General features: G+C 38.7%; 1 protein-coding gene across 1 annotated transcript in view; it reads right to left on the bottom strand.

The window, feature by feature from the left end:
* LOC114548337 (calcium-activated potassium channel subunit alpha-1) overlaps nucleotides 1-18,333 on the bottom strand; it is a 94,459-nt gene that overhangs the window by 15,470 nt on the left and 60,656 nt on the right. The window contains exons 11-21 of the mRNA XM_028568224.1: nucleotides 16,776-16,886; nucleotides 16,559-16,664; nucleotides 16,355-16,437; nucleotides 15,424-15,493; nucleotides 15,130-15,285; nucleotides 14,758-14,867; nucleotides 13,970-14,038; nucleotides 13,379-13,465; nucleotides 12,385-12,461; nucleotides 7,574-7,606; nucleotides 4,207-4,300 (exon numbers count right to left, since the gene is read on the bottom strand). Of these exons, the coding sequence (XP_028424025.1) occupies nucleotides 4,207-4,300; nucleotides 7,574-7,606; nucleotides 12,385-12,461; nucleotides 13,379-13,465; nucleotides 13,970-14,038; nucleotides 14,758-14,867; nucleotides 15,130-15,285; nucleotides 15,424-15,493; nucleotides 16,355-16,437; nucleotides 16,559-16,664; nucleotides 16,776-16,886 (996 nt within the window). The remainder of the gene's footprint in view (nucleotides 1-4,206; nucleotides 4,301-7,573; nucleotides 7,607-12,384; nucleotides 12,462-13,378; nucleotides 13,466-13,969; nucleotides 14,039-14,757; nucleotides 14,868-15,129; nucleotides 15,286-15,423; nucleotides 15,494-16,354; nucleotides 16,438-16,558; nucleotides 16,665-16,775; nucleotides 16,887-18,333) is intronic.

The following is an 18,333-nucleotide window of genomic DNA, read 5'->3' as shown; positions in this document are numbered from 1 at the left end:
TGCATGTTCATACCCAAAATCAGGAGCTAGGCTATAGTTTTAAGTTACTCTAGTAATCGTCAAAAATTATGCTTCCATTTTTCAACATGCTGTATATGAGGCTATTTTCTTGAGCCATACCATACATTTACATTTTTATTTGACACATTTAAATGTACCCAGTTTCTAGCTAAAAAATTTAGTTTGTTGCTGTTTTAAAGTATTATAGTTCCTGCAATTCTATTGTAACCAATTTAATGCGCTTCCCATATATCCATTTTCTAAAACATCTATCATTGTTCAGAGTTGTAGCGGATCCCAGTATGCATTATGAGACAGGTCCCCAGTGCACCCCAGTGTCACATACAGTAGGCAGACAAACACATTCTGTACATTCACACATTTACAACTACAGGTAATAAGGACTATTCGATACAGCTGAAATCATCCGATCGATATATTGTGTATGTATGCAAAATCACACAAAATAATGTGACATTCAATGCAATGCAAACTCTTCGTACATAAAACAGAAATTGATAACATTTCATATTAGTTATAGGTTTTAATTTCAATTTTGTAATTACGTTTGCTTGGAATACTTAATTTGGACATTATTTTGTATAATGATAACACAATACAATCACATCTTTCCAATATGATTCCACTGAAGGTCGATGTACTATAATATTGAATTATTATTTCCAATTCGCCCACACTGCATGTTTTTGGACTGTCGGAGAAAACCCACACAGACTAAAGAGACTATAGAAACTGGATAAAGAAAAGCCCTAACCAGCCAATGCGGTCGAACACTATCAGCTACAATGGCAACAGCACTAACCACGGAGGCCAAGTGCTGCCCAACACAAGTCAGATTCAGATCAGAGTTAAAGATGTTATCTTCTGAAACTCAGACAGAGGCCTTCTGTCTGTGTCTAAAACCTTTTAAATACTTCAAGTCCCCTCCCCCTATGAAGAGCATCTCTTTAATCCATGTAAGTACTCTAAAAGAATGCTACTTTAAGTAACATGTTAAGTATGCATGAAAGTGTCAGCTGAAACAACCATCCCTCGGGCTGCAACAGACTGAAGCCAAAAAAGCCCGCCTTGGGCTTATATACCCCTAGGCAAGACCTGGATGTCCTTTCAAGAATGGAAGTAGCTGGAGAAGAAAATGTCTTTTCTGCCACTTTCTACGTTTCTAGAATCACATTTGTCAAAGCAATTCTAATTTGAAAGAAAACTGTGTGTGCACAATAAATTGTGTGGGTGAAACTATAAAAAAAATATTTTAAAAGTCCAAAACATAAAAGTGGGAGAAATCACCTAGTTTCTGTATAGCAATATTGAGACACTGACACCTTAAATGCTATTTCCATGTAGAAATGCAGCCAAGACTTTATGACTCTATTATCATTGATTCATTTGTTGATTTTGTTTGTATTTATTTTTTCATACAGTTAATCAGTTTATATTATGATTAATAGTCTATAAAATTTGTAAAAATATCTCACAGCTCAAGGTGGCATCTTCAAATTGCTGTCCAAAACCCAAACATATTCAATTAAGAAATAAAGCAGCTTGATAAATGATGCTATTTCAACAAATCCCCAGTAAATAAACAAATCGATAAATGCAGCACTATTTATCCATGACAATCATCTTCCATAACTTGTGTGCTCTACATACTCGTTTCTGCTCGAGTCTGAAATGCAAGTTCTAATAAGAATGAAAGCATTTAGTGGTTTTACACCCCGGCTAAATATTTCATCAGAAGTCGAATGTTTCACCGCTCACTCAGTGGAGCTGCTGTCACTTCAGTTCGTCCTTGTGGAAGATGACTGGTGAGGCAGAGCTCTGCCAGGATAGCTATCGCTCACTGTCAGCCATGACGGCCTGTCACTCTCCTGCACTGCCAATTGCCTCAGCAGTCCTGCAGCAAACATGACGTGCATGTCACGGCACGGTCCGATGTGACCGAAAGCGTTGTGACATCCCACAATTAGATGTGTCTTATGACCCATCAAGGAGCCTGTGGAAATGGTGTTAATTTCAGTGAGGTCGTCATTGCTAAGTTCCAGACAGGATGTGTTAGTTAGCGGATACATTTGGAAACAAGAGACAGTTCTGCTTCCATGGCTGATCACTTCCTTATTTTGTGCAGTTCTTTTTATTACACAGAGCAGAGGCGTCTGCGAGTGTCTTTTCTGTAAGCGTACTTCTAAACATTCAAAATGATCAGCAGCATAATTCACTACTTTAGTGGTAAGATGACATGTTTGAGAAGACTTCACACGTCGTGACCGCAAAACATAAAGCCAGGTGTCTTCTAGAGGAGCGTAATGACAGCTGAGAAAGACACAAAGTAGAAGCTGAACATGTATATTATGTAAATTTTCTATTTCAGCATCACTGCACTAGCTGACTGTAACACTGCACAAGTAGTGAGGGCAGGCAACGTCTTTGAAAATCCTCCCCATCATGCAAACTGACAAAGACTTGCTCTTCAAAACCCACAACCAATCTGCTGATCATTACTTATTTACAAAGGCCTTGAGACCGCAGGTCCTGTAAAAACACATTTGATATATTATACACCCAGATGTTTTTTTCTCGGCTTGTTGCAATGAAGTATCCCTAAGGCTACTGCAGCAAATCCCTCTCCAGCGTGTAGGAAGCAGACACACTAGATGAAATAACACATCCACCTGTACCGTATGGTGTGTTAGCATGGCAAGTAGATGGATTGGTTTGGTAGGCTGATATTTAGCTGATGGCTATAGCATAAGAAATGCCTGGTTTTGTTTCCCAAGAGTCTAGAAATCACCGGGAGCCATTCACCACTTTGAACCAAATCTAAAATCTAACAAGGGCAAACGGCCACCTGAAAAAACAGAGGCCATAGATCAAAAGGAAAATGTTAAATTATGCAAATAAACACTCCTTTTATATACAATACCAAGCCACTTTTATGACTAATGTACTATGTATCTGATCTATATTTCATAGCATCAAACAATACAGACATTTGTGGATTTAATTTCCAAATGTCAAATGAATAGCAGCCATATTAGCAATGGGAACATAAAGTCATCTGTCTTAATTCAATTTCATCTGTACAATTCCACTTTGTATACATCAGGCTGCAGGACTTCCCTGTTGCCTTGCTTCCTTGTAACACTGCACTTAATGACAATAACTATTACTATTATCATCCCTGTAATGGCTTCTTGTTGAATAACAGTGTTATCTCCAGTCAAAATCAATAAGCGGCGATTTAATTTTAAGGGACAAGATAAAAGCAAGGTAGCATTAGAATTCACCTTTCATTGTGATGATACATATCATCTGTGGCCTTACGTGCTGAAAACAGCTCAGAGGGATCCAACAATAGATGAATAGCCTTGGGCTATCTATCCTTTAGAGCCTCTCTGACTAGCTGGCGCTGTCATTAGTGCCAGGCTTGTTTAAGAGCTGCAGTTGGTGGCAGTCACTTAAAACATTGTGGCATAGGGCCATTCTGAAAGTCAGACTTGTTTGCCATGAAAGGAAGGAGTACACAAACATTTTATGTAGGATGTTTTCTCATGATATATTTTTTTTGATATTTGATTGTTAAAAAAAAATAATCATAGAAACAATATGTCAGCAGGTATTGGTTTGTGACCATGTGCAATATAAAAAGAATTGCTCAAAGTGTGATGAACCCACAGAGAATTGTCACCTAAATCTGCATCTTTCAGCTCATTGTTTTGTTTTTACGCCCCGCAACTTCACTGTTTTGGTTCACCCTCCGCGCTCTCATTGACCTCGTTTCCAGCCACAGAAGGCAGAAGTCTGATAAACCGAGTGTACGTTACCTGCGCAGCACCAAACGACAGACAAAGTTAGCAACTATCTGCTGAACATAATGAAGCTAAAGATATTATTCTCAGGAATTGGAGAGACCAAAAGCAGAGCTAAAAAGAGAATGAATATTGGACTTACATTTGTTGGGGGAAGAGAGACACGACTCTAAACATTTACAAAGTTGCTCCGTTTGTGGTAAATGTACATACAAACAACTGTTTGTTAACACATTTGGTTATTAAAGAATTTTAATAAAATGTACTGAGTGGTTCATTTACCAGTTAAATAATAAACTTAATAAACACATTTTGAAAATAAATGTATATTAACTCAACACACAAAAACAAAGCAGAAATGTCAGCATTGTTGTCCTACCTCATTATCTTGGGTGAGGAGTTTGGAGAATTTCTCATGCCTCCGTTACGTTGCTTTTTTTTAGGAGACAACGCCGACTGTTGGTCCTCTTCAACTGCAACCAAAGGCAATGGTATGAGGGAGCACTTTTTTTGAAGACACTCAAATATACATAAATCAGTGACAGCAAAAGAACACAGCACAATTTGAGGTCAGTGAATTCAAAGAGATATTACGGGTACAGAGACACAGTGGAAAGGGTGATGGGTGAACAAGATGGGAGTGGACAGTACACTAACTTGTGTGCAACGATCAACAGTTCAATGTTTGCATGATGACGAGAGCATACATTAGCACTTAATTTTCATGATTGTGTATGAAGATGAAAACATGCAATAGTGCCATCATCAACCATCATGCCAATCGCTAAAGTCTAATCTGTGAGGTTTTATTTACCATAAACACTAATCCAGAGAACTGCTGTAATCCAGATAATGTAGCATCACACATATCTCAAAGAGTATTAGGATACTTTATTTTTTTCAATCCTTTGTCAGTACAAATTTCCTCAAACTTGGATTTGGATAGCTCCTCTTTCGGCCATGCTAATCATTCACATTCTGATTTAACTAAAGTAATAACTTATAACGTCATGCATTCGGCATTATAAATAAGGCTTATTTATAATAATGCTCTTGTGCCAATAATAGTACAGCTGAGATGCCCCTTGGACATCGTCTTTATCACTACCCGAAACATAGGGTACGAATTACAAAGTTTTACCCTTGAGTAAAGTATTCAGGCAAATATTTTTACAAGCTAATATTACAGCTGAAGAAAACACATCTACTCTGTGGCAGTCGCTGGTAAAATAAACAAGCCGCAAGAAAAGTGTCTTTGCTAATCGCATTTTAACAGCCGTCGTTAAGTGGGAATAGCTTGTCATGGAAAATACGATTGAGTATCTTTTAATGATAGTTTGAGCCATCAACAACAAAAAAACTAAAAGAGGTTGATCCTGCTCCTCTGCAGATGAACACAGGATTTCAAGCACTGCTAGCATGTCTAAGAGTGACACTGTAATGGAAAATGTTGAGTTACGAGGGGCTTCCAGTGGAGAGGGATGCTCCAGCACACTGGCCCTTCACATCTTGCTTGGCCTGTTCAATATTTAATGTTTCACAGCTGACAGCTGCACACAGTGGGTCATTAGTAAGGAATGCTACACATGCAACCACTCTAGCCTGGCAAGCACATGCTTTGGTTGTGCTGTTGTTGAGTAGAGGCCTGCCAAACACGCCAAGGAGAGGGGGGGGGAGGTGGCCCTTACAGTGCCTGTGACTGAGCGTGGCGTTATTGGAGTGACTGGGGTGGTATCTGCATTTCACCGGAAGACTACGTGCCCGGTGGAGCCGGCTGGCCTCTTCTGCAACCCCTGGTAGCCAACCCACTTGGCCCAAGTCCCTAGAGCCCATGAAGCTCAGTCTCAGAGCAGAGGGCTCAGCAGGGGGCAGCAGGCTTCCCTTGCGGTTGTTTACCAGCGGGACCGACACAACAGTGACTCCGCTACGGGGCCCCCAACAGACCTCGCTGGCTGAGTTGTGGTTCAGTTTAGCTGACTTGAATTGATAAATTAATGACTGGATTATGGGACCGCTGTTTACTGCTAAATGAAAAGGAGTCACAATCAGAATCTGTACAATGCAAAGTTAATAGATGATTTTATTTTTATTAAAAGGGTCAATTCACCAAAGAACCCCCCTCCCCCCCCCTTACTTCTAGTTGTATCTAGTACGTTGATTGCTTTGATTTTATGAGTAGAGGCGTGAGTTTGTGGTCTGAGATGTGTGACTCCAACTCAATACACAGCAGGTGAATAAAATGTTGTCTGGGTACACACAACATTGAAACATTACATTTGAATAATACTCAGGCCTCACAGTCAGCGGTTTTAATTGGAACTACTTTCTACTGAAGAAATGGTCACTATGAAAACCCTTCACAGTATATTCTGTAGATTATCCAGAGTAACTAGGACATTGTTTTTGCAAAGACATGTTTCTTTTTGTTACGAGCACCACATACAGAACTTAATTCACCTCCATTGTGTTGGGTAGATAAAAGGCATAAATCTCAGGAACAGATATTTCAAAGCGTGGGTGCATAAAACTGAATACAATCTGCATGACTAGATACCAGAAGGGGGAAGTCATAAAATGCTTGCTTTGTGATTAGGGTGAACAAACCCTTTAATTCTTCGCATTAACCACAAGATAGGATTTGATTTAACCTGACTTCAATAAGACCTGCAGTGTGTATGTTAATAAAACATCTTGTGACTCTTATCATAATTAAAGCATAATCACTGGTTTTTGGGGGTAACTCTTTCTGGCACAAGAATGCTAATAACTGAATAATTAAAAAACCTCATTTTTATTAAACACCACTTAACCATTTCGTATATAGCCACCAATGAAATGTTGGATTTGACATTTACTTTGATATTTATAATAAACATGAATTAATAAATATGCTTTCACGTGTTCCAGTGATTGTTATGCCATAAGAACAAGGAGGTGACAACGTGAATTAACAACCACTAGCTTCTGTGTGCATTTTATGCCTACTGAGAGAGGAATGAATTCAGTATCCACCCAGCTATTTGAGTGTGAAAGCTTACAGCTCCACTGGTGTTCTAGTCGAGGTAAAACTGGTATGATAACATGATAAAATAGGAAACAAGGAAGCAGAGGAAAAGTGTTCCCCTTACTCTAAAAAATGGCCAGGAGCTAAAACTGGAGAATAGAGATGATTATTTCAACAGTCAGCTGTCTAGCAGATTATCCTCCCTACTCCAGACCTCCACTATTCATCTGCCCCATGTCAAACATACACAGCAATTCCCCAGGACAACACGTTGTGGCAGATTTGCTACCTATCACAGATCCTGTTGAAGTCAACGGCCCACATGGTTCACACTCCTCTAATGGCTGGATGAGAACTGAGGAAATATTAGACTAACCCTTAAGTGTTTTTATTCCTCCTGTCTGTTCTCCAACATGATGCTCCATTATAAATGATTGCACACATTTACTAAAAAAAATTTTTGTATTTTAAGTTGTACACCGAATGTATTCATCCCCACCCACAGTGAAGCAGGAGCACCATCTACTGCTGAGCTGTAACTGATACCCAACACAAACCACTCAGAGACAATTTCCTAATGCTTTGCATATAAAATATAATGATGGATGATGATGATAGACTAGACATAGCAATGAGCAGCAAACAGTGAAATACAGGTAGTTAGAGACAGTTCAACTGGTGATAACTGAGAATGCACAGGTGGAAGGGTTAGAAACAAAAGAGAATGGAAATAAAAACTTACTTGATTTGATATATCCATTATAGCTATTTTTAGCTGAGAAAAATGCAGAGACAGATGAGAGGTTACAGGGAAGAACAGGTTGTAATGAAAGCAAATTATAAATGACAACTGAAGGCTCTTTAAGGCACGGTAAAACAGAGGGATGCCTTGAAGACAACATGGACAAAGCAATGAGAAATAAAACACGGGGCAGTTGGGAATAAGATTTTTTCATCAATGTGGTCAGCGAGCTTAAATAGTGGATTACTGTCGATGTTTGTAAGTGGCCACCTGCTGAGTAAGTTGTGTTTGAGGGGGTACAGTTAGCACTGATTTGGTGATTTGCAAGTCAAAAGACATTTAGATGTTGAAGATAAATTTGGTTTAAAAAAATAAAAGTTTTTTTAAACCAAAGATTTTATTCTCAGTTAACGATTAATTGTTTGGTCTATAAAATGTCAGTGAATAGTACATCAAAAAATGCTACAATTTCCTAGAGCCCAAGCTGATGTTTGTTTTGTATGAACCACAATTGAAACTCACAAAATTATTGATTTACTTCCATATAAGACAATGGAAAACAGTTAATCATCACAATTTAGAAGCTGAAACTATGTTTTGTACTTGAAAACCGAATCGATTATCAAAATATTGGCAGATTCTATTGATTGACTATAACGTTTTAGCAGCATTAAATTACTATATTTCAATGAGATGCAGGTCTATAGTACAGCCCACATTGAAATATAATAACCAAATTTAGCCTGTTTTTAACTTGGATGTCGAGATGTTTTATGACATGAAAAATGCTTAAAATGCAGACCTGCATTAACATTTAGGCGGTAGGTATGTGTGTAACAAGACTTAAAATATGTGACTGTATGTGGTCTATAGTATTGTTTATTTTTTCTCCTCTTTCCCAAAAGTTGTTTCCCATTCCTCTGCACTGCTTGACACAACCTGCGTGGATGCATGGAACTTTCTGTGAGTCACTTTTTGGAGCCATGAGTCCCACACATGCTCATTAGTACCTTATTTCAACCCCTTGCTTACAATAAAGGTCATGCATTGAGCTTAAGGCAGGACAGTGACAGCAATGTTCAAACAGGGACCTTGCTGGTCCTGGCATCTGTCGCCTGCAATTGGAGGGCGCGAGCAGAGTCACAGGACTAACAGGCTAGCATCTGTCCCACAACGAGAGAGGAGGAGAGGGGCGGGGGCACTCAGCTGCCTGGTGGTTAGGAACTGTCAGGCTGAGTTTCATGACAACCGGTAGCACTCCAAAAATGAAAATGCAAACATAATTTCCATGTCAGGCCGTATAAGGCCTCGCTGCGTGCGTCTCCCGCACCGTGTCGACAGCAACTCTGGAGCTCGGCTCGAGCTCGGCTAGCCAGGCGATGCTTACAGCACACAACCATGGAAGACATGTTGAGGGGTGGAAACGCCCAGAGACGTTCAACTATACACAGAATGGTCTTTGATCAAGAGACGTTCACTAAAACAGTATGACAGTCTGCAATGTTTTCCAGCAAATTGTATCAACGCTCTGCAAACTCAGACACATTCTTCATGCCTTCTGCGATACATCAGTACAATTTAACATGCCCTCTACACTTGAGTTAAGAATTTATATGCAACTCAATTCAGTTCAGGTCGATTTACTGAAATCCAACAAGATCCAGCACTGTTCTACTGTCTTTTATTCCTATTGCAAACCAATACAATCCAGTTCTATTCCATTGTATTCCCTTCATAGTATTGTTCAATTCTCCATTGCCGATAAACGGGGCCCTGGTTTGTGTACTGAATATGTTTTTGAGATTTTACCCTCAGTGGTTGTCCAAGCTTTTGATCTTAATTTAGTAAAACCAGTACATTAACCTCAATATGTAAAGCTACCCTCAGAAAATCCCTTTAGGCACTCTCTAAACCGCATTGTCTTTTTATATTTAAATTAACTGTCAGTGGCGTTTATACATTCAAATTTCTGGAGGGTAAAGTTGTGAAATTTTTGGATTAAATGGATGTTATTTGGGTTTTTCCTTTAAAAGATGAAGTTACGCTGTCCAGTGACATCATTAGAGCCCTTGTACACTCCTATCAAAACAAATAATTTGAAGAAATGCATGCAAATTCTCTGCCAGGGTTCCCAAGTTTGAGTGTGCAACGAGATTTGTGGCAGGGATGCACAGCTGTACATTTTTTATGGCTTCGGCTTTAATGTCTTGTGAACACGTTGGCGAGGTCACTGGAGGGGTAAAAACTATCTTTCAGGGGAAAATTAGTTTTCACACTCTGTAAGACTTTTGTATTAGTGACCGTTGAGTTAAGTTAAACTACAGGTCCATTTGAATTCACATTCTCTGACAAAACACCAGCAAAACAGCACACTGGCATGCTTCACAACAGCTAAAAGTCACCTCCAAAAGTAGCAACACAGGGGGAAGAAAACGAGCAGACTGAAAATCATAAAGCTAAAACACTAAAGCAACATCTATATCTATGACAGTGACGACGCAGCTGCTAGAGCTAAACAGCACACAAGCTGAAGACACACTGCACGGTTAACAGTGCATGTTACAAACACTGAAGAGCACATGTCATGGTGACAACTTACAGGCACGTAAAGTGGCTGAGCAATCATTAACAGAGACAGCAGAGAGTGGGATGTCGCGTTGAGGGGAGTCCATGTTACAACGCACATTAACTGGCATGCAAGAGCAGTCCCGCTCTGAGCGGCCGCAATCAAAACAACATGCCAGTCTCATTTTCTTGTAGGCAGCCCTCTTGGCTACGGTCACGGGTTCAGACGAGAGGAGAGGAAGAGCAGGTTAATGTAGAGGGTCGTTCTGGAGGAAGAGTGGACAAAGGCAAGACAGGGCACAGAGGAAGGCTGCTGCTGGGATGCACAAGGTAAACTTTGTCTTGACAGGGTGCAAATGTCACATTTGGAATTTTGAAATTTGCCCACTATGTGTTTTTTCAGTTTGGGTCTTTCCTGGGAGGAGTAGGGGAAATATCTTGAGGTCATAAAGGCACATAGTGTGGGGGATAACATTTTGACATGAGGGTGGGGGGGAGGGAGGAAGGGCAGGTTATGATTTTTTTTTTAGCAGCAGAAGAGACAATAATTCCAACGAGTTCCCTCTTGACTCTCTGACTTCACCCCTAACAGCCCTTACCTCAACGTCACTGATACAACCTTATGCCCACTATGTGTTAAGCATGTGTTCTAAGTTTTAAAATCTTAAATAAGTATACTGGTTTCTAAATCAAGCAGAGAATTTAAACTGACAGACATTTATCCAACTAAAGGTCAAAGTAAATGTGACAATGTTTTCTGCAGATAGATCTGTAAGTGCATCCAGAAAAGACAAAAATAAAAACAACAAGTAACTGTGCAGTCATCTTAGTGAATTACATCGTTTTGGGGTATATGTCAAATGATTTATTCCTTTTATCAAAACCGTTAAAATTGAGAATTGTTCATCACTTCTTCATCCTGGTGGCTTTTAGCTCTGCTCATCTTTCAGGGATGTTGCGTTTGTCAAAGGACTGTGGGGACATCTGATGGTGATGTGGAGTAGTACTACCTCAAGCAGGCATGACAGAATTGTTGATGCTCTGTTAATATTTTGGGGGATGCTGCAATAACTAAATAAAATTGTACTTTAGGCATTGCATTCTCAGCTGTTTATCCTGGTCTCTGAACCCTGGTTCTTTCAAAAATTGCAATTCTTTTCTTATAATGATAAGATTTGGGTTTGTTTTTAATTTTTTTGGAATGTTTCTCTAAATTTGAAAGTGACATGCACATGACAACTGGGGGGATCCTGGCAGCATCAACCATTGTACATGCAACATTTAAAATACATTCAAACGGTTTGCTTCAATCGGGAGGTAGCAGGCTGTGTTTTCGGAAGGAAAATTAATCCACATTACTCACAATATATCACTATAAAGTGATTTTGTTAAGGCAAGTATGTCAAATTCCCAAGCAGCAGGAAGAGAATACATGTTAAGATTAGGTGTTAGCTGTAGAAGTTAAGACAACACAAACTATATTAAATCAAAGAGAAAGAGCAACATAGTTTTAAAGTCTAGAAACAAGCAATCCATCCAGGTACCTGTGATGTTAAAAGTCTTTCTTAATGCCTGTTAACATCACAAAGTTATCAATGAACTCAAACAGCGCAGACAGCTATTATACTAAAGAAGACATAGCAAACATTCAGAGGCAAAAAGGCAAAATGCACATTTAGAATGTATTCACAGGTGGTTTGAGGGGAGGTTATAGCTTGATTTCTCACTTCTCTGTGTGTATCTATAATAGGTAGGACTAACATCGAAAAGAGAATATGCAAAATAATAATCTCTATCCTCTGACCCTGAGCAACCACAAAGAAAGAATATAAAGAATACTTAAAGAATCAGTTTACCCAAATCACACAAAAGCAGATTTCAGAGAAGAAAAACCTCAGCACATAAAACAAAAACTATCTGTAGAAATAGATACCAAAACTGTGTTTTGTAATTTGGGTAAACTGACTAATTAATAAGGGCACGTTTTATGTTATACAGAGGCCCAAACGTGTAGTTTTACCAGGGATACTGTGCACCTGTTTGTTTTGGCTGCAGAAAGAAATACGATGACCTTTCTTCGTGCGCAAGTTACAAGAAAGTGAATAATTAATGTAAGAACTAATTAGTTTGGACACATGGCTATGTAGGTTGTGTAAATACGCCATCACAGTGCTAGATTGATACTAACTCAGTGCTGTGAAGAAATGTCACTGAAGTCAAACAAACTTTTATATGCATTCACTTACATTTCTTGCATCCACATTTCTTTATCCTTTTGGGATCACTAATGTCATCATGGCAGGCTTTACAGTAAAACAGCGCCCTGTGGAATAGAAACAAGAATTCCAAGTAAGTTGATGTCCAACATGCTGAAATAAAGTGTTTACAGACATTGTACTTTCACTACGCTGCAACAAGTTGTTTTAGTTTGCATGTAATCACTCTGGAACAGAAACTTTTATTAGTATTTGATGCTTACAGAAATACTGTTAAAATAAAGGCACATATATGCATTTCATAAGAAAGAATCAGATTGATTAATCATTTCTATTCCCTGGTTTTCAAAAACAAGTCAGGCAAGAATTTTAGGCATGTATCAAAAGTAAAACATGTTAAGCTATCTAGCATGTTGCAAGCACTGGCCTAACCCACCAAATTAACCAAACAAGCCTCCCCGGCTACTTCATCCTAGCAAGCAACAAAACATTCTGAAGCAGGCAGGAAAGATTGTGGCAGATTCTCCCCCTCTCATTTTTTGAGCTTTTCCCTTTATTTTGAAAGTAGATAGACATGAAAGGGGGGGAGAGATGGGGGATGACACGCAGCGAAGGGCAGCAGGTTGGAATCAAACCCTGTGCCGCTGCAGGACTGAGCCAACATGGGGCGAACACTCTTACTGGGTGAGCTAGAGGTCGCCCCAATTGTTTATTTCCTTTTAATATGTTTATGTATGCACCATCCACCAAGGCAAATTCCTTTAAGTGTTGCTTACTTGGCAATGAATAATTTTCTGATTCTGAACATACACTGGTCCATAACATCACCAGCCAACAACTTGCTAGCTAACACCAACCACCTAGCAACAAGTTAAACTAACTATCATATTGTAAGCCCTCCTATGAATTGTCTACATTGTAATGAAATTTGGGAAAGTTATCTTTGCCCTTTTTACTACAGCGTGGCGGAGGCTCTATCAAAGTAGTTTTACTTTTAGACACGATTGGATCTCAGTTTACTCACCTCTTTACTTCTTTGGCATCGCTGGCAATGAAGAAGCCTAATGTCCCCTCCTGCATTTTCATATGGTTTCCAGGGTTTATCAGGGTGCTGAGAGGATTTATAGACCAAAGATGTCACAGCAGAAAGTTATATCACAGAATTTGCTAGGCTTTGCACTAATCACTGGCAGTGTCACATGCTGGCAGGATTAGTTTTCACAACTCATTTGGCACGATAGCCTCTGTTCATTATATTAAGTTAATGAAAGCAGATAGCAGTGACACTTCCAATGGTATAAAATGAGCTGTGCATTAGAGAAACCACTAAAACAAGGCTTCAACTGTGTTTAAAGAGACCAACTGCCACCTTCCCCATTAATTTGTCAGGATGTAATCAGAAACCCCTGTTATGTCTGTGAACAAACCAATTTAGACATCAATTTTACATGTTTTGTAAACACAGCTTATGTTTGCAGTCAAACAGAGATGCTGATTCAAAGTAGTGTCATTACTGAAAGCAAATACTGACAGCAAATACACCTGCGTATTTAAGATTTTTTGCATCCATGAATTTTAATGGATTCAATAATCCACTGTGAGCATGTCCACTTACCTGCATTCCCTTTGATCAGACTTGTACTCTATAGCTATCAGTAGCAGCTTTAGCTTTACATAGCAGAGTCTGCAAAAGAGAACAATATAATTAGACCTCATGGATGATGAATATGTGTAGTTTTCTGAAAATCATCTCAGCTTTAAGTGCCACTCTTTTCTATGTAACGTTAGCGGTCTGGTTTACATACTGTATTTGAGGCTGAGCAACCATTTTTTTTTGGCGTAACGTTAATGCACTTGTTGTCCTTTTTGTAATCTAAGCTTCTTCGAGTCTCAAATGAACAAAACAACAACTCAAGACCCAAGCTAAGTCCCACATGCTGATTAAAGTGAAGGGGGTTTGCCCTGATGTGAGCGAGAAGCTAAGCTAGCTGTCTGTCCAGCCTCAGTAACGTAGGTGGGTTGACCTTTAAGGGGGACCAGCTATTCTCATTTTAGTGACAAGCTGCTCAGCTGAACTAATGTAACTTGCTATCTCAAGAAAATTACTGAATTATTCTGACATAAGATAATTATTGAGATAAATAAAATCATTGAATTTGCAATTGCAACCACGGCAACTTTCAGATTCCATAGAGACCTGTAGCTTTAAGGTTAAAACATTATCTCATCATAGACTTACACATTGTTTGCACATCTTCACTCTCTTACTACAGACTCTTCATTTAAAAGTGAAAAGACCAATGCTAAATGCCACAAGTGTTAATTGCTTGCATAAAACAAAAAGAGGAGGCCACAAAGTACTACTTTTACTTTAAAAAAAAGCCTTTGTTTCAATGCACTTACTCGCAAATTACAGGGAAGGACATGCCCACAAAGGCACTCGACAGGTACTCAGTGTACATCTCATTGGATACTCCTTCCAGGTAATACTTCTGCCACGTGTCCTCTTCAATCTACAACAAAGATGTATAACAAAATACAAAAGTTATTTTTATAAGTCTTTATTATTGTACCATTACAAAAAGAACTGAACACAAAAAGCAAAATAGTGCAAGCTTAATTTATTTCTTTTACAAGTTCATTGTCACCAACTCACATGCTGCACATGGGCCTCATCTGGGATAATCAATATTATCTATTCAGACTGTATATGGCAAATTTTACTTGTGAACTTAATCCAGTGAGCACAGATGGGTACATCTTAGCTGTGGCTACCTTGATGAAGGACCTCATGGAGAAAAGGTTGGCCAGCATGGTGGAGAGGCCCTGAGCCAGGCAGCTCTGAGCGATGAACCCCAGCTTTAGCTCCGCAAGGCAAATAGCGTCATCTCCTTCCTTCCAGTTCCAGCTCGGGATGTTCAAAAGGTGGGCCTTAAGGCAAAAAAACAAAGTAACGTTGTAGCCTTACAGTACTAACAAACATAAATATCCATATCAAAATGCTTAAATACAACAAAAACCTCAAACATCTAATTAATAAATCAAGTAAAAGCAACATATTATACCAACCTTATTGTGGTACTGCAACATTTGAGTGATTATTCTGATCTTTGGATGGTAGTTCTTGATAGATATTACTCTGATGCATGACAGGAAGGACAAAACAAAATCAGACCACTTGCAGAGACTTTTTCTGTGTCAGTGTCTACTTTTTCTAGGCACGTTTGTATCATTCAAACATAAAAATTTCTTATGGCTAAAAAAAAAGAAAGAAAAAAAATCTATAAATGTATTTGATTAACACAATTTACAGCTGGCAGTTATTTATGCCTATGAGATTTAAAGCTCAAGACAAGACAGTTTATTGTATCTTTTAATGAAAGAGAATTGGGTGTGTTGTAACCGATTCATGTTTTCTAAGTTCTTGATAAGTTTCCAAAAGCGAAAGTGAGCACAAGGAGTTTGTTCATGCAGAGAGTCTGTGTGCTTACAGAAGTCCAGGAAGAAGGAACAATATGAAACTCCCTTTTGGAAGTACTGTATGATCTTTTGGTAACATGTCATATTTCCAATCCAGGCCTATTGTATGTATATCGTCAGTAGATTAGATTATTGAGCATTTGTATAATGCTATATTAATGAATTCCTGAATGAATTGCCTTAATGCAATTCTCCATTAAGCTTTTTGTGTTGTATTTATATAGCAGTGGATCTTTTGAAGAAAATAACTTGTTTCCTCATCCAAATTTGTTATTGAAAACTGTAACTGCCTGTGCACACGCTGATGAGAGGGCGCTGCCCTAAACGTCCGTTTTGTGGCAATAAACTATCAAATTGGAGTGCTGTCCTAGTAGCCCAAAGCTGTCTAACTATCCATGTGAGTTGAGCGCATCCAGTCCTATTGTTCTTCCACTCCAAAGCAATGTACATTTCTCAGAAGCTACACCACAATTAAACATAAATTGGTCACAGGGTTTGTGGAGCAGCTGCTTTGGTTTACCTCATGATGTTGGATGCATCCTCGGCATCAGGGTCTGCACAGTATTTGTTGGCTAAGATCAAACAGGCATCAGCTGATTCGATCTGGAAACAAAAATCACACACGGCAAACAGAAAACATCAGTCACTAACTTTAAGTATATACTTTATAGACAGCACAGTTTCCCTCTGAGCCACAGAGGACAAAGTCTCATCTGTCAGTTACCTTCACTCTGGCCAGGTCGTGTGGGTTCAGGACAGATCCTTGGTAAAACTCCACCTGAGTGAAGTGGCGCTTGAACAAGGCTTCCAGCTCAAGATTAGGGGAAATACTGAGATAAAAACAAGAGAAATTCTTAAATTTGAGGAGGAGCACTACTTCTATTCTCCTGAAGAGATGATTGTTTTTTCTTGAGTGATGAAATTTGCAGTTTCGTACTTACTTATGGAGAAAAACAATTTCTACATTGACATCATCCCTGTCCTTGTGTAGGAAGTCTTTTAGAAAGTTGGACACACTCTCAAGTGTTATATGACCACAGACCACGATGTGCCTGGAAAACGAGGTGCAGAAGCATAATGAAACTAAAATGTAGTCTGAATAAAAGTCAACAACAAAACACATGCACAAATTGTTGTTTTATCTTCATCTTTGTCCTGGAATCAAAAGGTAAATCTGAGATGGGAGAGATGTAATTGTACAGTAGTCAGTACTGTTTTTATTTAGGTCATTTATTTGAAATGATAAAAACTATGTTACAGGATAGATGTTTGATGTTCCGGTCGTGACAGGTGAGGACTGAGAGAGTAGGTCAGAGAGCACTGTGGATTTCAGTATCAGATTATAAAGGATCAGTTTACTTAGATGGAGATTATGAAATCAGCACAGTTTATCTCGATTCCCACACATCACAGATTCTTTATGTAAGGAACCCAGTTTAGATTTCTTCCTATGTGTTTATGTTTTTATGATTTATTTAGAAAATAATTTCATATGTTTACTCAGGTTGCATCTCACTGCACTGCAGTGATTCTTTGTGACTTTAATGTACAATAAATGCATCGGAATCATTATTTTGCACCACTTGTTCCGCTAATTTGTAAAGGAAAACAGTCAAGAGGATGTTACATCTATGACAGTAATGGTGCAAATGACAAGAAGAGATGAAGAAGAAGACAAAGGGAAATAGAAAAATAATAATGCATTAATATTTAAATGCAAGGAGTCAAAAATAAAATCATACAGGGATAAAATTACGTCCACAGATGGTCTAAATTTCTCAAAACTGTTGGTGAAAAGTTGGGACTATGTTAGCTGTTAAAACTGTAAAGCCATTATGTTGACCAGATGTTTATGTGAGTAAATCTAACCAAAAACACAAACAAGCGGACTGTTCACCAATAATAAAAAAATGTAACAGAATAATGGCTACAGAATTGTACAAGATACACAAACATGACTTAGGAAGCTATAATTGTGAGATTTCTACAAAACAAAAGAAGCAAAGATTTGGAGAGAGAGTTTCCAAAACCAAGTCTGACTTCTTCAAAACTAAGTGAACGAGCACAAGTACCAAAAACATGCTACAAGAAGCCATATTTTGTTTAGAGGCATCCAGCAGAATCTCACTATCTTTAGAAACAGCTGCAGAGCTTAGGACACGAAAGTGTATATGTTAAAGGAATAGTTTGACAGATGGGGAAATGCACATTTTTGATCTTTGGTCTGTGCGTTAAATATGAAGCTAGAGCCAGGAGGCGATTAGCTTAGCTTAGCAGGGGTGAAACCGCTAGCCTTGTTCTGTCTAATGACAAAAATACACATACCAGCACATCTAAAGATCACTAATTAACATGTTTCTTAAAATCCAGGCACACAAATTTATGTAAGAGATAAGTTGTATTTTTACGGGGTGTTAAGCTGTTTTCCAGAGCGTTCCCCAAAGTGGCTTGCCAAAGCCAGGCGGTTACTGGCAGAAGTTCAGCACAGTTTCAAAATCT

Source organism: Perca flavescens, chromosome 21 (genome assembly GCF_004354835.1).
Source record: "Perca flavescens isolate YP-PL-M2 chromosome 21, PFLA_1.0, whole genome shotgun sequence".
NCBI classification, from domain to species: domain Eukaryota; kingdom Metazoa; phylum Chordata; class Actinopteri; order Perciformes; family Percidae; genus Perca; species Perca flavescens.
This window is presented reverse-complemented; position numbering and strand designations above follow the sequence as displayed.